Genomic DNA, 26,719 nt, shown 5'->3' with positions numbered 1-26,719 from the left:
CCAAGCACCATCTTGAAGATGCATAGTTTTTAGAGAATACAATAATCGAAATTCTCGACTCATCAATTGCTTCGAGAAGAGCCTGAGATATTTCTTCTCCTCTTTTAAGTTGATGATCAATGAACGTGGTGATTCTCTTGTCCTCCAACGCCTTGTAAAAGTGATCTGTAAAATTGGTTCGTGTATCCTCTCCTCTGAAGCTCAAAAAGACATCATACTCCCACGAAGGAGGACTGCTGAAGGAAAAAGAAGAGACAAGTTGATTGTTCATTGGAGAAATCCAGGTAAATTGAAGGGCCTTTCAAAGAATTGAGTATGGATGCTGGACTGGTACTCGCACCAAGAATTCGCTCTTGTTATATATCAGGCCTTTCGCATGATTTTCTGCCTATGTAGGAAGCAGCAGTTTCCTACCACCTTCAATGTCAACATGATAAAGTTAAAGCAAAGCAACCTTCCTTGGAACTTCCATTCATCAAACCGAGATTTTCCCTTGTGTTGACGACACGCTTTCTTTCACCTCACAACACAGACAACAAAACTTCTATACAAAAAGTGGTGGATTTGTGGGGATTCCAAAGATCCTCATTTCAGTACGTTCATTTTACGGTCAACTTTTCTTAAATACTGTTGATATTTAATTTTAAATTTAAATATTTAAATAATTTTTTGATCGCACAATGAACCTTTAGGATTCGAGGATCTCCAGAATTTCCATAAAAATGATGCGGAGGGTATCCTCTTCCCAAAAAATCCATTGCTATATCATATCACACCAAACACGAGATTACACGCAAGAAAGTTAAAATGATTGTGATCGGGTGATTGAGTTACAATTTGCCACCATTCCATATCCCACATATAGATATTTCTTTTCAGTGGAATTTTTTTTAGAATAATTTTAAGAAGATTAAATTTATAGATTAAAATTTAAAAACAGTTGATGATTGGTTTATTACTTAAACGTTGATAAATGTATCCATTCCTATTAATGATACATTATTTAGTTTGTAACTTTTATCTTCAAATTTATTCTTTTTAGCATTACCTTTTTTTCTACATGCCATATTCACAGATCTCGTAATTTTGATGGGCCAATTCATCATCCCTTCACTTTTAATAGTTGGCAACAGCTCAGCTACGATCATTCATCTTTTCCTTTCGGTAAAATGATTCCTTGGACAAATCATTTTTGCTTTTGTTTTTCTTTTTTCTGTGAGAAAAATGAAGAAAAGTACATATCAATGTGAATGTAGTCATGTTAAAGGATTGAAGTTGCATCGAAAGCTCATCTCTTTCGTTATGTTAGTAACACGCTCTCTTTTTCATCTCATAACACTTACACGATACAACAAAAAACTAAAATGATAATATGTCAAATCAATCATACGCATAAAAAAAATTAAATGCATAAAACACGCAATTGACTTGAAATAACACAAAAGTATTTCATTGTGGAGTAATTTTCTTCACAACCCTTTTCTTCTTTTGCACTCCTTTTTTCTCCCACCTATTAATTCTCCTTTAATTTAAGAAAAAAAAAATTCAAAACCCAAATAATTATTCTTAACCAGCCCCACTTACTGCTCTGAGTCTTTGTTAGGGTCCCAATTCCCTATCTCATCCCTTCACACTTCGATTGGATGGGAATTAGCTAAAACGATTCCTTGTGGTCAATTTTCTTTTCCGTGATGAGAGAAAACATACAAGAGAAAAGCAAAGGAATATGCAGGACATCAAATTAAGGTGAGTCAATTAAGGTGCTTTTTTCTTTAACAGATGATAAAATAATTTATACTAAAGCCAAATAAACTGAGGACCCCGAGTATTGGAGAAATTTTTTTATTGAAATCCGGAACATAATTGATACATTACGTGTTTTTATATAAATTGTAAAAAAAATTAATTTTTAAGTTATTAAATTTTTACGTGTTTCGTTCACAGTGAAAATTCTCTTCTAGTATTGAGTGTGAAGTCCCCTTAGGGTATTTAATTTAGGGACTTTCTTTCGGCAGGCGTCGTGGTTTTCTTCCTACCCGCAACCACAAAGCAGTTTCCTACGTACTACCTTTTGGGTTGAAGGACAGGAACTTTGGTTGCAACTTCCATTTACCAAACGGTGATTTTTTGAATTTTTTTTTTTTTTTGAAGCACGCGCTCCCTTTTTCACCTTATGGCACAGAAACGATGCCATATGAAGCTATTATGACTGTATATCAATCAATTGTGTACATACAAAAGTTAAAATGTATGAAAATATGCAATTAATTTGAAATACTGCAACAAAATTATTTAAGATTTTCTTCATTTGTACTCGTTTTACTTTTTTTTTTATCTATTTTAGTGTTAGTGAGTTAATTTTTTTTTAGTACATCAATATTTTTACATTAAGGAAAGAGGAAGTTAGACTAAGCTACACAATAAACAACCTAATTTTGTATCGAATTTGCCATTTACGATATTCGAATTTAAAACCACTCATTTTTAGATAAAAATAAATACCAACAGAAAGTAATATTAAGTAAGTTAAATTGTTAGACGATAGAAAAACAGAGATCAATAGACATCCAACGTGCACCAAAAGGCATAACATTATTGTTTACTGTTCAGGCCTTTTGCATGTTTTCCTTCCTCAGCTTCCTACCACCTCTACCACCTTCAATGTGAATGTGATAAAGTTAAAGGAAAGCTACCTTCCATCAAACGGAGATTTACCATAGTGTTGCTGACACGCTTTCTTTCACACCTCACGACACCCAAAAAAAAAACACTTTCACGCCACGATGCACTGTTAAAGTATGTCACACCAAACACAACTTGACCCGTTAAAATGTTAGAGTGTATAAATAGTTGCAGGAGCAACAAAAAAGGTTGTTGGCACAACAGACAGAATTGGTCAATCTCGAGGAAGGTGGAGGTGGAGATGAGGCTTTCTTCATGGAGGAGGATGAGGATGATCACCATAGAAGGCAGAAGGCCTCACATTCCCGCCGTGTCATGAAAGTTGTGGGTCATATTGTCAAACCAAGACGTGCTGCAAACCTCGATAGAAAAAGGGAAAAACGAGGTAAAGATCTATTGGAAGATTATTTTATTCCCAATAGCATATTCCCTGATCATATTTTTAGACGTCATTTTAGAATGCAACGAAATTTGTTCGACAAAATCATGAGTGATATTTGCAACCATGATCCATACTTTGTGCAAAAAGAGAATGCTTTTCATGTTCTAGGTCTTATTCCCGAGCAAAAAATTACAGCATCCTTGCGAATGCTTGCATATGGAGCATCTGCAGATCAAGTGGACGAGATCGCTAGGATGGGAAAAACAACTGTTCTGGAGTCCCTGATGCGGTTTTGCTCTGCAATTGAAGCCCTCTACACCAATGAGTACCTCTTGACACCCATGCCAAGGGACATGCGAAGGCTTCTGAGGAAGGGTGAGATGCGAGGCTTTCCTGGCATGATTGGAAGCATCGACTGCATGCACTGGACTTGGAAAAATTGGCCAAGTGCGTGGCAAGGAGCATATGGCGACAGAAAATGAGCCAAAAGCATTATTTTGGAAGTGGTGGCTTCATTTGATACATGGATTTGGCATGCTTTTTTTGGTGTTCCAGGAGCTCAGAATGACCTAAATGTCATTGCCTAATCCCCAATGTTCGACAATCAGTTGCAAGGAAAATCGCCGAGATGCACATATTGGGTTAATGGTACCCAATACGAGGGATCATACTACCTTGCAGATGACATTTACCCAAGGTGGTCAACATTTGTCAAAACAGTGCCACATCCACAGACTGAAAAAGAAAAACACTTCGCAAAATGTCAAGAAGGGTGTAGGAAGGATGTTGAGCGTTGTTTTGGTATCGTGCAAGCTCGTTGGGCGATTGTTAGGGCTACAGCTAGAATGTTTGATGTCAAGGCTCTTCGATCCATCATGATAACGTGTATTATTCTCCACAACATGATTTTTAGGGCTGCAGCTGGATAACTATGTAGACCCATACTGTGCATAACAACTTCTGGACCGGTTGCCACAATTTTGTATTTAGGGCAATCTTTGACAATTTGCCAACATTCCCATCTGGTGAATGATTTGTTCTGGTTCTTTGAATTGTAGAATGCTTGAACTTGTAGTGTCTATAAAAATGTGGGATAAGATAGTGTTAAAAAATGCGGGTGTAACACAAATAAATAAATTCAAAATATTGATAGGGGTGGAATGCATATAAATTACATAAAAATGACATAAGAAATTAAATAAATTCAAAATATTGATAGGGGTGGAATGCATATAAATTACATAAAAATGACATAAGAAATTAAATAAAAATTACATAAGAAATTAAATAAATTAAATTTTTGATGCGGGTGGAATGCATATAAAAATTACATAAGAAATAACATAAAAATTACATACGAAATTAACTAAATCAAAATATTGATGTGGGTGGAATGCGTATAAATAAATAAAAATATTGTCACCTGATCCGCTAAACTTGTCCCACTACGGAGGTTACCGGAAGCATGAGAGATGACGTTTTTCCAACAAGTAAAGGATGCGTTGAGTTTTTTCCAACTACCTTGAAGACCTTGACTAATTCTGGCGTCTTTTCCATGTACATCGCAAAGCGCTTTCGTAATTTTACTCAACATTTCTCGCTTATCCATCTCATTACCCGTAATCGGGTCATGAGTAGTGTGAACCCAACATTCACACAACGTTACATCTTCAATGAGCTTCCACGAAGACATTTTTTTCTCTTAAAGTGTAGAAAATATTGAAATGTAGATAGTATAGAAAGTGTAGAAAATATTGAAATGTGGTGTAAAGGTGGAAGATGAGAGTTAGGTATTTATAGAAAAAAAAATAACATTTTAAAATTTTTCTGTATTTAAAAAAAAATATTTCTGTATTTTTTAATAATATTTCTATATTTTTTATAATTTTTAATAAATTTTAATATAGTTAATTAATCTGGACCGTTGGATTTGAAAAATATTCAAATCCAAGAGCCAAGGAGCTGCCACGTGGCCAACTGTAATAAATCTTACTGTTGGGCCTTTTTTTTTTAATTTTTTATTTATTTTTGGGGAAAAAAGCGTAGACCGTTGATCTATGATCGGACGGTCCAGTTTAAAAGTAAAATTTAAATTTTTTTTACCGTTGGAAATCCAACGGTCTAGAAAAACTAGCCGTTGGAAATCCAACAGCTATAAGCACGCCACATCGCTGATGGGCTCCGGAGCACAAGTGGGCTGATAGCCCTCTGCAGCCTTGTCGGCTACTCGTGCCCACGCGCGATTGTCTTGCACGCGCCAGCCAAATAGGCCGGCTCCTTGGTCTGTCAAAATTGGGCTGGTCTGTTGCCTGACATGGGCTGGGTGCCAGGCAACTTTATGGGCTGGAGCAAATTCACTGAGGGCTAGCTTGTTTTTTGAACTGAGGGTTGGGACATTTTGTTCCCGGTGAACTTGCTCTCACATATTATTAGTCGGGTACAGATCAGCTATAATTATTCCTCGTTTTCTTTCGGCTACATGATAAAGTGATTCTCTTGGACAAAGACTTTTTCTTTCTCTTTCTCTTTTCTATGAGAAAAATAAAGATAAATACATCAAGCAGAGCGTTTGGACGAAATGCAATTCCTTTCACATAAAAATTATTAATTAGCACCACAAATATGCAGGAAATCAGATTAATGCAATGGATTTGAATTCCATTTGAATTCTTTCTTCATATTCTCACATTCTATTCGTTTATCATACATCGTGAGGCTAAAAATCATTATAAATTTTTTTCTTTAAGATTAAACACTAATCAATAACTAACTAAAACTAATCATATAATGTACGATGAAGAGATAAAATGTAAGGATAGGACCCGAAAATGATCCTCATCCAACCGCAATGGCATCGTTTGCATGCCATCAAATATATAAAAAAAAAAAACTATTTTATTTACTTGAGTACGTTACTCATCTTCATGAAACCATAAGCTGCTAAGTTTCTCTAGTTCAATGGGTGATTTTCCTTGGAACTTCCATTCATCAAACGGTGATTTTCCTAGTGGTGCTGACACGCTTTCTTTCACCTTACGACACCGACAATAAAATGAACTTTAATGCAACAAATATACTGTTATTGGGAAATGGATCCTCTCCGATCCTTATATGGAGATCTTAGGGATTTTCATATCTCAGTTGTTCATTGTATATCATATAATCAGTTTTTATCAGATAATATTTATGTTTAATTTTAAATAATAAAATCAAATAATTTCTGACCGTACGATACACGATGAACGTTTGAGATGCGAGGATCTCTCCACGTAATGGATCTGGAGAGGATCCATTTCCCTGTTATTGTATGGCACAGCAAACACGGCATGACACGTAGCAAAGTTAAAATGATTGAGATTGGGTGATAATATTATAAAATCGCCACGATCCCATATACGACATAGATACTTTTTTCTTTTTGACCCCACCATAGTCTTAGTCTTTGCCATTGTATTCCAACGGGTATTTGGCGACATCCAAATCCGTGCGTTGTAGTGCCTTGACTAAGAAATCCTCAACAATGTTGCTGATTATTGTAGCTTCATAGTTAGCAATTAAAAACAAATCACACATTTAATTAGTGATTTTTTCCTTTGCTATATTTCAGAGAAATGTGGAAAAGAATGTGAAGACACAATAGACAGCAATATTACACGATATTAACAAAAACTGTACTTGAATATTTTTATATATTTCTATCCAAAATGCACTAGCAATTACTGAAGTCAAGTATGTGTCCCTTGCAAGAGATCTAAAAGGTCGTACCCAGTGCACAAGACTCCTGCTTTACGCAGGGTCTGGGAGAGGTGAATGTCGGCTAGCCTTACCCTAATTTATGGAGAGGCTGCTCCCTTGCAAGAGATCTAAATAGAAAAAAATGAAACACAAAACTATATTGACAATTATTTTAGGTTCTTACATTTTTTATTTTATTTTAGATGGGTTAGATCCTATGTTCCTCCTTTCTTGTAATGTTTTTCTGCTTCAAGGAGGATAAGGTTTATATCCCTTTCTTTTCTTGTAATATTTTCATGTTTCAGGGTAAGGTTTTTGTCCCTTTTTTTTTCTTGTATTTCTTTTTCGCTTGAATTTGAGGAATGAGGTTTATGTCCCCAAGACTAGATGTCATTTTGTCATTTTGATCAATAAATTTCCCTTGTAACATTAAGATTTTCCACAAAACAAGAAGTTAGGTTCTTATTTGTTACTTGATAAGTTAAACTTTCTAATCTACAGGTAAAGTACTGAAACAAATGAAATGGTTTGTCATGTAGACGAAACAAAAATGGGATACAGATATTGGTCAAGTGTAAGACACATATTAATGCATCTTTTGCATGGATGTCTCTTGAGGGACACTAAACCGACAATAACTTGTATGTAAACCACGGTTTGTGCCTCTTTATTCACGTCTAACTTCTCCTGGAGTTCCATCTTCTATTAGATGTTTGCAAAATAAGAACATCATGCTGAAATTCAGAAAGAAGAAATACAGTATTTAGTATTTATTTTTGAAAACGCCTATCCGAAGCCGGTTGAGTACAATTGAGCTCCTTCAAGTCTTACAATTGAGGATGACACAGAGATCGTCCAACACCTATTGTTTACTCTATAAAGCTACCAACTGGGAGTACATCTCTTCTTTTACAAAATCTCTGTTACTTTGGCACAGCGTAAACATTGTTGCACCCCAATGATTCTTCAACCTTGCAACTGCAGAAGTTCAGAAACCCTAGTCACGTACAAATTCAGTGCAAGAAACAGGACGACATGAAGCTTACAGCAACTTCATCAGAGCCCATACTCCTCATCTGGTTCAGTCATCGACTCCAACTCCATACAATGAGCAATAAGTAAAAAATATACAGTATGCGAAAATCATATATATCAATGTGATTCTAAAACTGTTAGAACATAAACCAAACTTATATCAAATATATAGTTGTGAAACAAGGCAAGCTATCAAAAGATTATAGTGGGAAATAATGAAATGTTTGAGGAGAATGTAACTGCAGGTATATTGAGTCCGAATTTTAGAAATGGAACTGAGGCCAAAAACAGGACTGTGGATTCCAGAATGTTTAAAACAGCAGAGAAGAACGATGAACTGAACAACTCCATCTTCCCAACTTCACCATCGATGAATACATCAGCATCTTCTCTTACTTGATTACACATCACAAGAAAAAAGTTCCACAAAGTTCCGCAAACGTGAAGGCCTAAAATTTAACTAAATTGTGCAGAGGGTGGCAAGACTTGATCAGTAAGCGATGAAAAAAATCATCCCACCTGCAATTCAGGCAGTGCCAATGACTCAAACGATTCAACATCTACTTTATACTTCCCTACTGTGGGCCATCTCAAGGACTATGGGCTGACATACAAAAACATGCTTTAGGGTTGAATGCTATGTAGACCCACGAAAATTGTTGATATTAACGAAAAACACTTTAAGAATCAAACTATGAAAAAACAAAAAGTGCTTGACAATCAACTGGTAATGTCCGGTGCAATAACAGTTAGGTCTATGGATTTTCATCTTCAAAACGGTGTTTTAAGTGTTTTTTTACTGCGAAATGGAGTTATGAAAAATAAAGCAACGAACAAACGTTAAGATTGGATGAAAAGGGATACCCTGAAGGCTGGAAATGGTGGAGGAGGAGAGGGGGGATGTAATATGACAACCTGGAACCCTACTCTCTCACTTCTTTCTCTAACCTCACCTACAAAATTACAGTCATACAAACAAAACAAAAAATTCACAAAAAATCTGTAAAAATATATGAAAAATTCAAAAATGAAAAAAAAGAGAGAGAGGGAATCAATTACTAGTGTAGAAGCCCCGAATCTTTAAGCTGGGATTTGATGCTTTTAGGGTTTCAAACAGTCTCATTACTAACGTGCTTTTGCCCACACCCCGCACCGGAAATAGCAGCGGCATCAACCAAAAGCACTTTCGAGAAAAGCACCGAATTTTGACCCCCCGGATCAGCCAACACGACTAATAGAAACGACAAGTCGTTGTGGAAGAGAGGGTACGCGGTTGATTTCTGCACTGCTTTGGGCTGGGTACGTTGGAGAATAAGGCCCGACCAGCCCATATCAGCCCAAAAAACTAGATCTCCTACGCGGTAACTTATTTGTGTGTCTCCCTTAAAAAAAAAAAATTTAATGAAAAGCTTCCGGTACTGTTTATTTTAACAAAAAATCAAATTTTTACTCTAAAAAGTCAATCCTGGTACTATTCACTTACAACATATTTTTGTCATTTACGTTAAAAAAACAAGTACTTGGCTGAATCCTGAATACCTCAAAGCCAAAGTTCAAGCGCATGTGTTTTCTCAAACCCCATTCGAGAATGCTCGAGTAAAAACAAGGTACTAACACTATCGCTCTACATTTCTATAGCAAAGATACTTGTAAATCAAGCTATTGTAATCATATATAATTCAATGACTCAAACCTATCGAAGGATTCAAGCACAAACCTTCATGTTCTTCTCCGCTGCTGCATAATCCTTTATACTCTGTGTGGCAATAACATCACATAACATTTAAACGTGATCATATGACATGAAATCCTACGTGCTTCAACTTCCCACGTTACCTTAGTCGTGAACAAATAAAGGACCCATAAAAGGCAAAAGGCAGGAGACATAATTTTTGCAAAACCAAAAATGTATCAAGACACATTAGGCTGCAATTTTGACCCAAACTCCATCCCAGAATTTGCAAGGAAGTAATATATAGGAATAGAGACTTGTGAGATTATGAGGGTAGAGATCAATCAAATTTATTCAACGGCCATGTTTTCTATATTGTTATATCTTTTGATATTAAAATCCTACTAAATCTTATTAAACAACACCAAACCAAAAATTTCATCTATTATTTTTTCATGCAGTTAATTATTTTTCTTAAAAATGAGACAACTCGTGGAAAATCACAGTTATTCACCTCTTCCGGGCCCAGAGAGGCTATGGGGAATTTCATCTTACCCCGAGGCCACAGTCAAGCAAACTCACCAGCTCGGAACATTGAATACAGGACCTCCCACAATTTTTTTGTTTATTAGGGAGACACACTCCGCACCCTTACCAAGCCACTTGATGTGGTTTTTGGGAAATTTTATTTAAACCCATCTAACCTATTTCTACACCCAACTTACTCTTTTCACCCATTTGATTTTTAACTAAATTATTAATATCTTTTTAAACCCAAATTTAATACATAATATACCCCCATAAATCCAATTCAATATGTGGATTTATTTTTACACCCATTTGGTTTTTAGAAGCTAAATAGACCTGCGAACTCCTCCTCGGCCACTTTATTTTCTCGTAGAAGCTCATAAGCAGCAGAGGAGGAGAAGACAGCATAAAAATACTTACTGTGCAAATACTTAACAGACAATTAATTGCACAGTAAGTATTTTTGTACTGTGCAAATAATTAACATCTTTTGTGATGATATTGTTTGATACATAAATATAATAAAACAGATCATACAATTGTTGTTTTTGAAGAATACGATATGAAAAAGACAGCATAAAAATGAGGCAATCTAAAGATAAATGGATAAATTAGTGAAATAGAGCATGCACCAACTGTAATGCAGTGCAATAAGCAACTCAATGAAGTGGAGTCAACCTCATTAAGAATCGCAAGTGATTTATCTCTCCCATCTGATAAGTTGAGCAATCGAGACTGAAGCTCCCTCGCTTCAGTTGCTAAAATTGCTTTCTCCCCAAAGACTTCTCCAGCATGCTGCACAGAAAGAATATAATCTCAGTTATGATGCACCCTTAATTAAAATTAGCAGAACTCAGAATCCATTAACTTCAAACTTTAATCACATTTCACAAAATACAACCATGTCATTTGCGTCTTTTGCATGTGCCAACATCTGTTTAAGCTCCTCCACCTTGACCATGATATCCAAACCTCCCCTAGAAGCTTCCTCTTGAACAATATCCACTGCTTTCTCCTGGACCTCCACTTCTCTCATCATGCTGATGACCGATTCCATGGCTGAAAATAGGGTTTTCTGCAACATTGTTAAACGATTAGGAACTCTATCATCGGGGAGGAGAGAAAAAATGGTGCCGCCAAAAACTAACTCCATGACAATGGTGGGTCAGCAAAATAACACAAACAAAACATTAAGAATACGCTTTCAACTATCAAAACAAGATTTATTATCCCAAAATAATACATATTATTGGTAAAAAAAAAAAACAAAACGAATACCTGCTTGTACCGGTGGAGTCCCAGGACTCTGAACCTGCACAGGACTGACAGCCAAAAATGACTGTAGCCAAGTTAAGGAACTCAATAGCAATAGCCCTCAGACTGCGAAAATCAACCTGACCCGAATCAGAAGAAATAATATGGACGGTCAGTTACAGTCAAAAGTAAACACAATCATTTACGAACCCCAACCTGTAAAATAAAAGCTTCTCTCTCAGCTTTCATATCTATCTGCAAGGAGGAGGAAAAGAAACCCGAATTTTACAAGAGTCAAAAGTTGATCCAAATCCTGGTCTAAGGCTCCGTTTGGGATTGAGGTGATTTTAAAAAAAGCCACTGTGAAAAAAAGCTGATGGTCATTTTTGTGTTTGGTAAACTGAAAAAAAAAGGCTTATTTTGGAAGCTGCTGTGAGAATAAGCTGAAAATCAAAGGAAAAGCTGAAGCTGCTATTTGCTGCTTTGAAAAAAAGCCAGTTTTTTCAAAGCACACGGAGATACAGTGCTCCTTTAATGAAAAGACACACTATCATCCTGATTTTTTTTCCAAAAGCACTTTCACAAAAAAGTTTACCAAACACTCTACTGGCTTTATTTCACAGCTGCTTATTCTCACAGCACAGCCGCTTATTCTCACAGCAGCTTTTTTTCAAAGCACAGCAATACCAAACCAGCCCTAAGAAAACCCTATTGAGATTTCAGCTAAATAGAAACCAGAACAGGAAAAGAATTGTAGGGTTTAATAAGACTGCTGAAGAACAGAGTGAGATTGTGAATCGTGATCCTAGAGAAAGAGAGGAGAGAGAGAGAGGGTTTATTGATAAATTTGAGTTTTATTATTAATTTCATTTTGTACTTAATAATAATTATGCAATACGATAAAATACATAATTAATATTCAAAATTTTAAGTTGGGTGTCAAAAAAGGTTGCATGGGTTTAAATAAAATTTCCCGTGGTTTTTTCATGTATTTCATTTAAATTAATTATTTGTTCAAAAATTTAAATTAAATAATTTTATTATATTAATCTACAAAAGATATCACAATTATATATATATCAGAAATTGTGGATCGTCTGAAGTGAACGGTTGCTGTTGCTCCTCCTCAATGTTCCTTGAGATCAATCTGCCTGCGTTTTGGACGATCATCTGTTGGGTCCAAAGATAAGGAAAGCCATTGTCGTTGACGATCGTATTCATCATCGACGGTATATGAGGATCCAAGTGGATGAGGCCTCTTCCCAAGACTACTCGTTTGTCCTAAAGAACAAGTGAAGCCATTCATCTTCTTTGCGCAATAAAGGGTGCAACCCTTAGCTTTTAATGCGTGCGCCCTTAGGGAATTGAAATTTAACTTTACAATTATCTCCCTGCTTCTTTTCTAAAGCCACTGAGTTGAGCCCCACATGAACAACCATCATAAAAAGTCCGTGGTTTAAAAACACAAGATAGAGCCAATCCTAATAACATCTCCCCCACTTGTAAATTTAGAGGAATTTCACAACTAATTTCAATGCCTCCAGCAAATTTTCCTGCAGTTCTCCATTCATATTCTGGCATGGTTGTTGGATGTTTATCCTACAAACAATAATATGTAGATAACTAATTACAAGCAATCGTGATTTGATCTCTCTCCCAAGTATCAACAAATTATATATTTTAATTTCAAGAGAAATTAAGAGAGGAGAGAGGAACCTGATTCAAGTTCAACAGATTGTCTTCTAACTTTGCCACCCCATCACCACTTAGTTTAAAGCAGTTACGCATGTACATAAGATTTAGCGTCGGGGGCAATTTTGGAATTTTCTCCAATGATGTGCAATCATCCAGCTCTAAATAATGTAGTTTTGGTGGAAGGGCTTGTGGAATTTCCCGAAGCCTCTTGCAACCGCTCAATGTAAGTCCCCATAAGTTGACAAATTTGCTAATGCAATCCGGAAGACTAACAAAATTGTTTCTGGACAGATCAAGTTCTGTTAATGTGGACCAGCAATCAAGGGGCATAAGGAAAACACTTTCTGATAAATTGCATCCTTTAAGATAAAGGTAATCTAGGTTGGGAAGAGCAAATGTGTTACAGTTGTCCTGTGAAGTCTCTCAGTCAGTTGAAAGCAGTTGAGATTCGGTACTGCTGGATGAAACTTCATCAAACGTCACCTTATTCTTCCCAAATGTCACCAGTTTTGGGCATTCACGGAATTCAACCTGAATGAGATGTTGCAACCTATAAATATGATGTAATGATGTACCTGTAAGGTTCTTACAACCATATACTGTCAATTCTTCAAGCCTAGTAAGATATGCAAACGATCAAGGCAACTCTCTTATGCCACTTTCATCTATATCCAAGTACGTTAGAGATTCCATCTCGTCTTCTATTTTTGGGAAACTCTCGAGCCTTGTGCAACGACCAAACAAAGCCGTTCAAGGGATCTCAATCTAAGTCTTGTTGCAAATCTCGCAAGACTAGAACACCCCCCAAGATCTAAATCAACAAGTTTATCAAGGAATCCAATAGAATCATTCACCTCAACCAAACTTGTGCAGCAACGTAGATCCAAGTACTTTATGTTTGGGCTTCCAGATAAGTCGGGGATTTTTTCAAAAAATTCGCAATAAATTAAATTCATAGATGTAAGCTTTGCCAAATTCTATGAAACCAAAATAAAAAATAAAAAACAAAAACAAATAGTCACATACTTTAAATATAATCATTAATAATGAAAAACTTCGCAAAAAAATTCTTTTTCCAAAAATAAAAGATACATTTAAATTAGTAATCGTCCAAATTAATTTAAAATATGTATTCGCACCTTAAATCCCTTCAATTGTTTGATGCCGCTGTTTGACATAATAAATGTGACAAGATGCCTTGGAAGATACTGCAAATTGAACATAGCCATATGCTCTTGAAGAATATTGGATCCCTGATTTTGAAACACATCTCCACCCAAATCAAACCACCTCAAATCGTTGGGCAAATAATTAAAGCATCTAGAAAAGAGTGCATTATGGCTTATAAAAATTTCAAAATTTATCATCTCGGAAAAGCTTTTTGCATTCAAGGGAATCACATCTGGTTTGGGTAACTACACCATAATGCCTTTAATTTTCTTCCTTCAATACCTTGTAAGTCGCCATCAATTGACAAACCTGTAAAACAGTACCTTTAACTTAAACGATATCCAACAAAGCATGAAATTTGTGTACTGTGTAGGTCGACATGCTCATTTATCATGGTATCACTTTTATTCATTTTCTCAGGCTAACCAACTCTTTTCTAACATTGAAACCGACACATGAACTTAAGTAATACTCTGCCATGTCTTACTCAGGCATACACGATGTGAAAGTCCTACTTCTCCCTAGACTTCTCCAGCATACAAAGATTCATATTCCTACGGCATGTCCTTAAAATTTGTTGATTGTGGTCATCCTTTACATTGACTATGAACTTACGAATGGACCCTGAAATAACGTTCGCTACAACTTCAATTGTCCCAACAGGTAAAATTTTATCAAATTCCGAATGACGAACTATCTTCAATCATCCTAGTTGCACAAAGTTTCTACATTTGAGCAGGGGTACTTTTCATTTTTCACTTCCGTATGAAAGTTGCCATAAAATACAAGTCAGAAAGAAGGGCAGACAGAGACGACAACTGCAGCATAACGCGAGCAAATTGATATAAGACACATTGAAAATCATGCTAAATAAGTAAACAAAGTGACAAAGAGTGAGTGGCAAGAGACCAAAACCTCAGTTGTGTCGAAAACCAAGATCAAGGCAGCCAACTGCTCATCCATTGGGAGGGACTCTATAAAAAATTCATCATGGAGATGAGCCATCCATAACGAAACACCAGCTGTGTAGAAATTTGTAGAGATATTCCATCTATTTCTTTACAACAAAAATCATCAAAATACACATTTTAAAAGAATTCAAAAGAATTGTTTATTCCCAAAATTCCTAAGAGTTGAATTCTTTGATCCCAAAATTCAAAATTTTACATACCCATCAACTACCAGCTGAGATGATGATGAAGAATCAGAAGCATCGTCAAAATCCAAACCCAGTTGTTGATGCACAAAATCAGCGAAGACTTTTGGTACAACAGAAAGTGTCAGGTTTTGTGACCTTCGCTTGGTTGCTTCGGTCACTAGTGAGGATAAGTACGTAAATGAATAGAGACAGAGAAGCAAACACAGGATGTATGTGGTTCACCCAGATTGGCTACGTCCACGGAGTAGAGGAGTTCTTATTAGTAGTGAAGGGCTTACACAAGTACAAAGGATCAAACTCTCAATTTAGTGAGTTCTTGTGAATGATTTAACACAAATGGCATTAGGCCATATTGTGGGGGAATGACCCCTATTTATAGAAAAACTTGTAGCTTTGTCACATTGACATGTGTCATGTTATGATTGGTTCTTGATGTCGACACGTGCTGCGCTCTGATTGGCTTCTAATCTTGACACGTGTCGAGTAGTGATTGGCCTCCTGGTCGGAGGGGAACTCTTCTGGGTCCTTGACAGTATAGCGTTGGCCGGTGCTCGGTAGTTTCGGGATTGGTCAAGTATGGTACAAACAGTGCTCCCCTAAGTTCCCGAGTGAGGGAAACTCCTCGGTTGGGGACTTGCAAGATCCAATCCCTTGAGTAATCACGAAACTTCTAAGTACCGAAGTGTGGTCTGATCTTCATCTGCCCTTCTCTGGAAGTACCTTTCCTCCATCCGGGAATGGTGTATTTAGCTGATGAAGATGCACAAGGTAATGTATCAATTTCACTTTGAAGCTTACTTGTAGTTTCGGGCTTGGTCAAGTGCGATACAAACCCTATAGTAGGAGTCCCCCAAGTCGCCGAGCTAGGAGATCTGCCGAAAGAGGTGACAGACAAGGTAAGCAGTCAAACTTCCAAGTAAGCAACCCAGGATCAGAGGTTTGACTTCGGCTTCCGGTTGATTGTTCTCCTTCTCCTTGTCTCTCATTCAACTGCCAGGATAAGGAGAAGCAAATGGATAAGAGATGATATGAGATACTTTTGCTTTTGAAGAAGTAACTTTCCACAGGCTTATTCTTGAACTGTGCTGGAGGGTTTTCTGGTGCCCTTCAGAGTATAAGGCCGACTCAAAAATTTGAGGGTCAAAACAAGTCCATCAAATCTAGAGTACGTTCGACCTTGATGATATGGGATACTTTTGCTGTTGACGGAATAATGAATGTGGTATGGAAAGGTGTCGTGCTGTAGTGATCTGTTTCAGCTCACCGTTGAACCTTCTGCTTCAATCTTTTGCATGGCAGAAGTGGTGTGCAACCTTTGCATTTAAATGGTCCTTCAGAACATTCCTTCATAGTGACTCATCCACGCTTGGCAGCTTCAGTGTAAAGAGCCAATATCTGATCAACTGTCATGAGGTATTTACCGGTGGAATTCGTGACCTTGACAGCAGTTGAGGATGAGTACTCGAGAGCAATGCTAAGTAAGCAACCAGGCAAAGGCTCCAGGCAGTCAGTTCCAAATTGGAGGTTTGATTTCAGGTTCCGACTGACTGCTCTCTTTCTCCTTGTCCTGCAGGTGTGGACAAGGACAAAGACAAAGACAGGGAGAAAGCATGATATGGGATACTCTTGCTTTCGACCCTGATGATATGAGATACTCTTGTTCTTGGTGTGGCTTATTTGCTGAGGTATTATCGGGGGGAAATAAAGCTGAGTATTTCGAGAGGTTATGTTGAGGGTGCCTTTTCGAATGCGAGAAAGGGTTGAGCATTTTTGCAGGTTTGCCTGTCCGTTGAGGAGGGAGGTCAATGTATATAGGGATTTCCCAATAACAAGTAGTAATGCTATTCCTTTACCCTTCTTGGTCACAGCAATGTAGTGGGAGCTGTCAGCTTCACGTGTTTTAATTTTGTCAGAGCACTTTGAAAAAGTGGTATGTGGTATCTGGAAAGCTGATGTTACGTGTGAAGATTACAGACAAGCTTTATCTAAGGAAATCTGGCTCTCGAAGTTCTGAGAGTTGTGCCTCTTCGGTTTTCGAACAAGCAATCCCGTCGAGGATCTGACTCTCGAGATTCGGAAAGCGGTGCTACTCCGGTTTTTGAGAAAGTAATTATGTTGGGAGTCTTTTCTCGAATGTAAGTAAAGGTTGGACGTTCTTGCCAACCTGTCTTGCCGCAAAACACGGAGGTCGACACACATAGGGACTTTCCAGTTGTCAAGCAGTGGTGCTGTTCCTTTACCCTTATGGGTAATAGTAGGGTAGCTGGAACTTCGAAATTCTCGTGCCTAAACTTTGTCAGAGATCTTTGACAAAGTTATATGTGGTACCCGAGGAGTTGATGGTGCATATGGAGAGCGGTGATTGAACAGTAAGATTCACGTGCTTTCTACTTCACCAGAAATCTTCGACAGATTGCCCGTAATTTCCGCAAAGCTGAGTGTGCATGTGACAGGTGCTGACGAGGCTGAAAAAGCAGGTGCTTCTTCGATTTCTGAGATCGGCCCTCGTGGTCTCTGAGCAGCCCAGCTTTTGAGAAAGCAAACGCCTCTTCGATTTCTGAAGCTCCGTCGAATGCAGATTTTTATAGAGGCTGGCATTAAGTTCCACAGCACACTTGAATCTCTACCAGTAGAAGCTCATTTCTTGCACTTCTAAGATCTTGATTTGTCTGACCTCTTCCCTCTTCAACACATTTGAAAATGTCTGGACCCTCCGACCGTCGTTTTGACTTGAACCTTGGAGAAGAGACAGCCACGCCTTCTCCAGACAACATATGGCGCCCATCCTTCATATCCCCTACTGGTCCTCTTACCGTTGGGGATTCTGTGATGAAGAATGATATGACCGCTGCAGTGGTGGCCAGGAACCTTCTCACTCCCAAAGATAACAGACTACTTTCCAAACGGTCTGATGAGTTGGCTGTTAAGGACTCTCTGGCTCTTAGTGTTCAGTGTGCAGGTTCTGTGTCTAATATGGCCCAACGCCTATTTGCTAGAACCCGCCAAGTTGAATCATTGGCTGCTGAAGTGATGAGTCTCAAACAGGAGATTAGAGGGCTCAAGCATGAGAATAAGCAGTTGCACCGGCTCGCCCATGACTATGCTACAAACATGAAGAGGAAGCTTGACCAGATGAAGGAATCTGATGGTAAGGTTTTACTTGATCATCAGCGGTTTGTGGGTTTGTTCCAAAGGCATTTATTGCCTTCGTCCTCTGGGGCTGTACCTGGTAATGAAGCTTCAAATGATGAACCTCCAATGCCTCCTCCTTCTGGGGTTTTTTCAAGTACTGAGGCTCCGGATAACCACCCTCCGGTGCTTTCTCTTTCTGGGGCTCTACCGACTGCTGAGACTTCCCCTAAGCAACCTTTGTGAAGGCTCCCTTTTGTTTGTTTATTTTGACTCATGTATATGTACATATTTGTGGCTTATCGAAAATATTAATAAATAAGCTTTGCTTCATTTCAACATATTGTGTTAAATACACCAAAGCCTTTTTCAGAAAGTTCTCTGAATTTTTTTTTTCTTTTGTCGAAACTTGTATTGTTGAAGCTTTGTGAGTGAAGCATGTAGTTTGAGGTAGTGTTCCCTTAATTTCCTGAGTGAGGAAAACTTCTCGGTTGGAGACTTGAAAAATCCAAGTCACTGAGTGGTTGTGAGACTTCCGAGTATCAGGGTGCAGTAGCATATGGTGGGAGTCCCCCAAGTCTTCAGGCGAGGAGAGTTGCCGAATGAGATGTCTTGCTTGCTACTAATATGTCAAAGTAACGAAACCTTGTTTTGATGTCACACCTTCATATATGCCTTATCCAAAAATATTTCAAGCTAGGTTTAGCTTTGGGAGGGCCCAAAATTTTTGTGTAGCCCAAAACTGCTCATTTGTTTGCAAGCCCACGAAAAAAAAGGGATCCAGTGCCTTTGTTCATTTGTTATTTGTGTGGCAAGCCCAAAGAGGAGAACATGTTTGTGCCCACTCCCCTTTATTTAGTTTTTTGTGAAGCCCAATGTATTCTTGCTGCATATTGGGAGGTAGATAAATAATAACAATGAGACTCAAAGTCTCATCCCTTTGCCTGTGTCTTCTTCCCCATTTCCCCGGACTTTGTTCAATATGGCACTGTGCACTTATTCCTTTTGTCCGTCACTTTTGGTGGCTTTTGGCTATTCTTTTGACTGGCCTTTCTCTTTCTTTGCTGGAAAGGTCTTCATGTCCTCACAAAAATCTGAATGAGTCCAAAGGCATGATGAAGGAAAGTGGGTGTGGGAGCCAAGGAAGGGAAGGAAGGAGTTAACGGAGAGGGTGCAGTAGCTCTGCAATAAAACATCATGTTCTGTAGCTCAACTCGCAAGGTTGTCTTCATGAAAGTTGTTCCTTAGCTTGTGAACTACAACATATCCGAATTTGAGAGCCATCGGAGTAGTACAACTCCAGATATTCAGGTATGTTGAGTAATTGTTCGTCATTTGTATATCAACACGTCAGACTTGTTGTGAGCTTCACAAACTCCATTTTCTCTTGCTCAGATCAACATACTTTCTTCATCGAAGTTGTTCCTTAACTTGTGAACTACAACATATCCAAATCTGAGATCCCTCGGAGCAGTATAACTCCAGAAATCCAGGTATGATGAATGACTGGTTATTATTTTTCTGTCAACCCGTCATATTTTTTGTGAGCTTCGAAACTCCATTTTCTCTTGTTCAGATCGGTATTCTTTCTTCATTGAAGTTGTTCCTTAACTTGTGAACTACAACATATCCAAATTTGAGATCCCTCGGAGCAGTATAACTCCAGAAATCCAGGTATGATGAATGACTGGTTATTATTTTTCTGTCAACCCGTCAGATTTGTTGTGAGCTTTGAAACTCCATTTTCTCTTGTTCAGATCGGTATGCTTTCTTCATTGAAGTTGTTCCTCATCGACTCTTTCATAACATATCAAATATTCAGGATGAACTAATGGTTAAATATTTCCAGATCTTCGAAACATCACAACAGCTTCGAAATCTGCAAGAAGCCGACTATCATGTTTGGAGCTTCAACACTTTAATTTCCGTCGCTCAAACAGAAATGATTCCTTCTTGAAAGTTGTTCATCTGCTCAAGAACTAGAGGGTGTCCAAAATTCAGCTCCATTGGAGAAAAGCAGCAGCTGCAAAAATTTGATAGAGGAAAAGAGGCGAAGCTTTGTTGGATTTCTAGTCTGGGGAAGATTCCAGTTTTTGTAGCAACTTCAGTACTGGTGAATTGCTTGTATTTTTGTCCATAACTAAATTTTGGACTTTGAATTATTATTTGATCTATTAGAATATGTTTGGAAACATATATATAATTGGAAGTCCGTTTATGGGAGGGACGTGGTTGATGTAAAACAAAAAATGTTTGTGTTTACCCACGTGTTTTTGTATACGTTTAAGAGTGGTTTTTGTGAACAAAATCCATTTCTTTGCCGCAAGGTTTTGTATTTGGAAAACTTGAATGGGTAAGGTTTTGTTTTAAATGAAGCTTTCTAGGTGAAGCTTTGATGGTGAAAGTATGTAGAGGGAGCTTTCTAGGTGAAGCTTTTTTTTAGGTGAAGCTTTTTTTAAGTGAAGCTTTTCGGGTGAAGTTTTTTGGGTGAAGCTTTGTGGGTGAAGCTTTTTAGGTGAAGCTTTGTGGGTGAAGCTTTTTTAGGTGAAGCTTTTTGGGTGAAGTTTTTTGGAGGTGAAGTTTTTTTTTTTTTGGGTGAAGCTTTTTTAGGTGAAGCTTTTTGGGTGAAACTTTTTGGATGAAGCTTTGTGAGTGAAGCTTTTTAGGTGAAGCTTTGTGGGTGAAGCTTTGTGGGTGAAGCTTTTTTAGGTGAAGCTTTTTGGGTGAAGCTTTTTGGAGGTGAAGCTTTTCGGGTGAAGCTTTTTGGATGAAGCTTTTTTTTTTTTTTTTTTTTTTTTTGGCGCTTGACACGGTCTTCATTTGCTTGTTTTGTAGTGACTGTGGAAGACGGATTGTTTTGTAGTGACTGTGGATATATCTGCTTTGAGGTTTCAACACTTGAGTGTTCCATTGCTAGGAATGTAAAAGAGTGAGGGCTGAGTTGGCTAAATTGCCTCTTTATTGAATTCATTGCCAAATGACCTTCATTACATAGGATGCCGAACGGCTATAGCTCAACACTTGTACATCGTGAGTCTATTTGTAGTAGTACTTCAAGTGATCAGCGTTCCATGGATGGCCAAGGGTCTTGCCATCGGAGCTTCTAAGTGTGTAAGAGCCAGGGCGACTGATGTCAATGACTTCATACGGTCCATCCCAGTTTGGACTAAGTGTGCCTTCACTCGGGACTCTGTCGCAGAGTAATCTTTTCTTTAAGACCCAGTCTCCTATTTTGAAAGAACGAGGCTTGACCCTAGAGTCATAATAGTTGGAGATGCGCTGCTTGTAGGCGACATTCCTCAAGTGAGCTTGGTTTCTGTGTTCCTCGACTAAATCCAAGTTGAGGGTGAGTTGTTTGTCATTGTCACTTTGAATGTAGTTCTGGACTCGGAATGTTGCTTGCTCGAGCTCAACAGGGACAACCGCCTCTGTGCCAAAGGTAAGTGAGAATGGAGTTTCTCCTGTTGAAGTCCGATATGAAGTGCGATATGACCAAAGAACTTGGGGTATAAATTCTGGCCAACAGCCTTTAGCTTTGTCCAAGCTGGTTTTCAAAGTGCGCTTGATTATTTTGTTGATGGCCTCAACTTGTCCATTAGACTGGGGATGAGCTGGAGAGGCAAAGCATAAGTTGATGTTGAACTTAGAGCAGAACAACCTGAACTTCTTGTTATCAAACTGTCACCCATTGTCAGTGACTATCGCATTGGGAATGCCGAATCTACAAAGGATGTTCTTCCACACGAAGTCTTCTATCTTTGCCTCAGTAATGGTTGCCAAGGGTTCTACTTCGGCCCACTTTGTGAAGTAGTCCACTGCAACGACTGCGTAACAGACTTTGCCCTTCCCTGCCGGCATTGGGCCGATCAAATCAAGTCCCCACTGGGCGAAGGGCCAAGGGCTGATCATAGGAGTAAGAGGCTCTGGAGGGGAATGATGAATAGTCGCATATCGTTGACATTTGTCACATGAGCGGGATACTTTGATGGCATCCTGGTGGAGTGTTGGCCAGTAATATCCTTGGCGAAAAGTCTTGTGTGCTAGGGACCGAGATCCAGCATGATCTCCACAGACTCCCTCATGTATTTCCCGAAGGACGATTTCCGCCTCGGCAGGCGTAAGACACCTGAAGTATGGCAGGCTAAAACCTCGCTTATAGAGTTAATCATTGATGATCAGGTAGCGGGTAGACTTGTATCGAATTTGCTTAGCCTGGACTTTATCATTTGGGAGGGTGCCATGAGCAAGGAAATTATAGATCGGGGTGATCCAACTATCCCCCTGTTGTAAGTTACATACTTCTGCGGCCATGGTGCTTGGTGTTGCCAACAGTTCGACATGAATTTTTCTTCCAATCTTGTCTTCCACAGCTGAGGCGAGGCGAGCCAGGGCGTTTGCATGACTGTTTGCCGCTCGAGGAACTTGGGTGATCTGGTAGCGGAAGTGCTTGAGCAAAAGTTGTGTTTGCGCAAGATATGCTGCCATGGAGCTGTCCTTAGCATCAAAGTTGTTGGTAACCTGGTTGACCACTAATTGGGAGTCACTGAAAATATCAATTTGTTTAACCCCGAGGTGTTTGGCCAAACGTAATCCTGCTAGAAGGGCTTCATACTCGGCCTCATTGTTTGATGCCTTGAATTTGAAACGAAGAGCATACTCCATTGCTACTTTGTCGGGCGTAGTCAAGACTAGTCCCGCTCCACAGCCCTGTTGGTTGGATGAGCCATCAACATACAGACTCCATGCTGAGGTCGTTGATTCTACTTTCTGAGCTTCCGATGGTAATGAAGCTACTGCTTCAGGTGTAGAAGCAATGTCAACAGGATATGTGAAGTCGGCTATGAAATCTGCTACTGCTTGACCTTTTTCGGCTGGTTTTGGTTGGTAGGAGATGTCAAACTCACCTAATGCTATCGCCCATTTGATCATTCGTCCAGACGTGTCAGGACTCTGGAGTATCTGTCGAAGAGGGTGATTGGTAAGCACGATGATGGCGTGTGCTTGGAAATAAGGGCGAAGTTTCCGAGCAGACATGACCAATGCTAGAGCTAATTTCTCAATGTTGGAGTATCGTGTCTCCGCATCTTGTAGGGCCTTGCTAGCGTAGTAGACGAGCCGTTCGACACCACTGTCCATTCGAATAAGAACAGAACTGACTGCTGAAGCCGAAACCGATAGATAGATGATGAGAGTGTCACCAACTTCTGGTTTGGAGAGCAGAGGGGCTTTACTCATGTACTCTTTGAGGTTCCTGAATGCCTTGGCACATTCCTCCGTCCATGTAATGTACTTCTTATTTCCCTTGAGTGCTTTGAAGAAAGGAGCACATCTGTCTGTGGCCTTAGAGATGAATCTGGTTAAGGCTGCCACCTTGCCAGTAAGGCTTTGGATGTCTTTTGAAGTTATTGGCTCTTTCATGTCGAGGATTGCTTTGATCTTTTCAGGGTTAGCTTCAATGCCTCGTTGGCTAATCATGAAGCCTAAGAATTTGCCAGAGCCCACGCCGAAGGCACATTTGTTGGGGTTCAACCTCATTCGATACCTCTTTAGAATGGTGAAAGTTTCAGATAGGTTGGTGATGTGTTGGTCAGCATGTTTGCTCTTGACTAGCATATCATCAACGTAAACTTCCATGCTCTTCCCAATCTGTTCGGCGAACATTGAATTGACCAGTCTCTGATAAGTTGCTCCTGCATTCTTTAGGCCGAAAGGCATAACCTTATAGCAATACAGTCCCCTGTCAGTAGTGAAAGCCGTATGTTCTTGGTCTGAGGGGTTCATGAGGATTTGGTTGTATCCTGAATAAGCGTCCATGAAGCTCAAGAGCTCATACCCTGCCGTAGAGTCTATAAGTCTATCAATGAGAGGAAGAGGGAAACTATCCTTCGGGCATCCTTTGTTTAGGTCGGTGTAGTCGACACACATTCTCCACAAGACCTTTTGAAGCAGGAGACTTTCCTTGGTCGGATTTTTCTTAACAAGGACAACATTTGCTACCCATGTTGGGTAATTGACTTCACGGACGAAGCCTATGTCCTTGAGTTTTTCAACTTCTGCTTTCATCGCCTCGTATCGCTCAACATCATAAGATCTTCGCCTCTGTTTTACTGGTTTGGTCTTGGGATCAATAATCAAGTGGTGACAGATGATATCGGGAGAGATGCCCGGCATATCTTTATATGACCAAGCGAAGACCTCGGCGTTCTCTTGCAAAAAGGAGATCAGCGACAACCGAAGGGGTGGTGACAAAGTAGTGCCAATCTTCACCATGCGGTCTGGATGGTCTTTGGAGATAGAGACATTCTCTAACTCTTCAGCGGGTTGTGCTTGCTGGGTGAAGGAGTCATCTCAAGGGTCGTCGGGTTGACTGTTGCTATCAGGAAGATCCAAGTTCGCTTCATCTAGGCTGGTCTTTACGACTTGGTTATGTATAGAGAGAGTCTCCTTGGGGACAGACAGGTGTTGTTGTTTGACTGAAGTGTTGTAACATGATCGTGCACTAAGCTGATCTCCTCTGATGTAGCCGTTGCCATGGGGGGTTGGAAATTTCATCAACAGCATATGCGTGGATACCATAGCCTTGAGATCATTGATGCCTGTGCGCCCAAAGATGACATTGTATGCCGTCGGGCAATTGACCACTAAGAAGTTAGTGGTAATAGTAGCTGTGTAGGGGCCTGTACCAATGGTGAAGGGTAAGTGTATACTCCCTAAAGGTTGCACGATATCGCCAGAGAAGCTTATCAGAGGAGAAATCGAGCGATCTAGCAAGTGTTCAGCTACATTAAGTGCCTTGAAAGCTTCAGCAAACATGATATTGACTGAAGCACCTGTGTCTATCAGGATTCGTTTCACATCAAAATTTGCTATGTGAGCTTCCACGATCAGTGGGTCATTGTGAGGGTAGATTATACCTCTTTCTTCCTCAGGGTAGAAACATATTGGATCCCAGTTAGGCTTTTGATACTTGCCTTCTCTGATGTCTTCCACGTGAAACACTTGATGGCCAGGTCTCAAAGTTCGTTCACTGCTTTTCATGGCCCTATTGGAAGATTCAGATATGGGTGTGCCGCCGCTTATGGAATATATGACATTCACCTGGCGTTGGTTACGGTTATCCCTTTGAGGGTGAAGAAGGAATTGATCAATTTTTCCTTCTCGTGCCAAAGCTTCAATACGATCACGGAGGATGATACATTTCTCGCTATCATGGCCGTTATGCTCATGGTAGCAACAAAACATGCCCGCGTTATTCGGGGGCGTGTAATCTGGGTGCCTCGGCTTTGGCTTTGGTATCAGGTGAGCTATGCTGGGGTAAATGGCCGCGCATGTGGCATTCAAGGGCGTGTATGTCTCATACCTTGGGGTAGGGGGTATCTTGACGCGGGTTTGACCCACTGCATTGACTGCCTGGGGGCGAGCGTTATTGTGGCGATACCCTTGGTTATCGGGATAGTGTCCCTTACTCTTTTTACTGAAAGGAGAGTGGTGAGGATGGAAATCCTTCCTCTTGCCTTGAAATTGATATGTCTGTTGATTCGGTGAAGCATTATGCAAGGCATGGGGAGGTGCCACTGCTGTTTGGAAAGTCGAGGTCTTCTCATTTAGGTGAGTCTGGCTTCCACCTCCCACTTGTTGATAAAGGATGGTTGTAGGGGGTTTCTCCTGATATGTCTTTGCCTCGGCGGAGGCATGGTTATAAGCCTGCGCCATCACCTCAGAGTAAGTCTTCCAAGTATTGGCATTGATCATGTATTTAAAGAAACAATCACGTAGGCCTGCCGTGAAGGCTTTGAGGGCAGTCTTGTCGTCTGCCTCGGCACACCGGGAGTATTCATGGCTGAAGCGGCCAGCATACATACGTAATGACTCGTCTGGCTTCTGGCAGATAGTGTACAAGTCATCTGCAGAGTGCAAGCGATCGGTTTGGAAAATGTGTTGGGAAACAAATAGTTTCCTCAATTCCTCAAATGAGTCTACCGTCTCAGGTGTAAGACGACAATACCAATTTAGAGCTCCACCAGAGAGGGTGGAGGGGAAGAGAAGACATCGCTCTTCGTCGGTGTGCATCCGGTATGCCATGGTGGACTCAAAGAGGTTAAGGTGCTCAATCGGGTCCTCTTTTCCAGTATAAAGTTGCAAGCCAAGCTTTTGCTTTGTCTTTGCTTGAAGGGGGGTGTTGAGGATCCTCCTTGTAAGAGGGCCAGGCCTGGGTTGGTTCCAGTCAGGTATTTCAGCCTGACGTTCAGCCTTCAACTTGTTTACTTCCTCAATAAGT

General features: G+C 39.6%; 1 protein-coding gene, 2 long non-coding RNA genes and 1 pseudogene across 3 annotated transcripts; 1 reads left to right on the top strand and 3 right to left on the bottom strand.

The window, feature by feature from the left end:
- The window catches only part of LOC126608661 (disease resistance protein RPV1-like), a 112,225-nt pseudogene that overhangs the window by 27,421 nt on the left and 58,085 nt on the right, over positions 1-26,719 (bottom strand).
- LOC126609007 (uncharacterized) lies at positions 7,439-9,153 on the bottom strand. The gene is made up of 2 exons (XR_007618067.1): positions 8,894-9,153; positions 7,439-8,787 (listed from the first exon to the last, which is right to left on the bottom strand). It is a non-coding gene; the product is annotated as an uncharacterized LOC126609007 (long non-coding RNA).
- On the bottom strand, positions 10,523-11,187 carry LOC126608883 (uncharacterized). The gene is made up of 2 exons (XM_050276902.1): positions 10,936-11,187; positions 10,523-10,829 (listed from the first exon to the last, which is right to left on the bottom strand). The coding sequence occupies exons 1-2, from the start codon at positions 11,185-11,187 to the stop codon at positions 10,566-10,568; spliced, it is 516 nt and encodes a 171-aa protein (XP_050132859.1). The 3' UTR covers positions 10,523-10,565.
- On the top strand, positions 19,553-20,812 carry LOC126609020 (uncharacterized). The gene is made up of 4 exons (XR_007618077.1): positions 19,553-19,752; positions 19,837-19,934; positions 20,018-20,115; positions 20,291-20,812. It is a non-coding gene; the product is annotated as an uncharacterized LOC126609020 (long non-coding RNA).

The sequence above is a fragment of the Malus sylvestris genome, chromosome 2 (assembly GCF_916048215.2).
Source record: "Malus sylvestris chromosome 2, drMalSylv7.2, whole genome shotgun sequence".
In the NCBI taxonomy this organism is placed as follows: Eukaryota; Viridiplantae; Streptophyta; class Magnoliopsida; order Rosales; family Rosaceae; genus Malus; species Malus sylvestris.
This window is presented reverse-complemented; position numbering and strand designations above follow the sequence as displayed.

Excerpts from the sequence above, each read along its gene's own strand:
- LOC126608883 (XM_050276902.1), bottom strand. The coding sequence starts at position 11,187 with ATGGAGTTAGTTTTTGGCGGCACCATTTTTTCTCTCCTCCCCGATGAT. Across the intron at positions 10,830-10,935 it reads CAAAAGACGCAAATGACATG|CATGCTGGAGAAGTCTTTGG; the intron begins GTTGTATTTTGT and ends CTTTCTGTGCAG.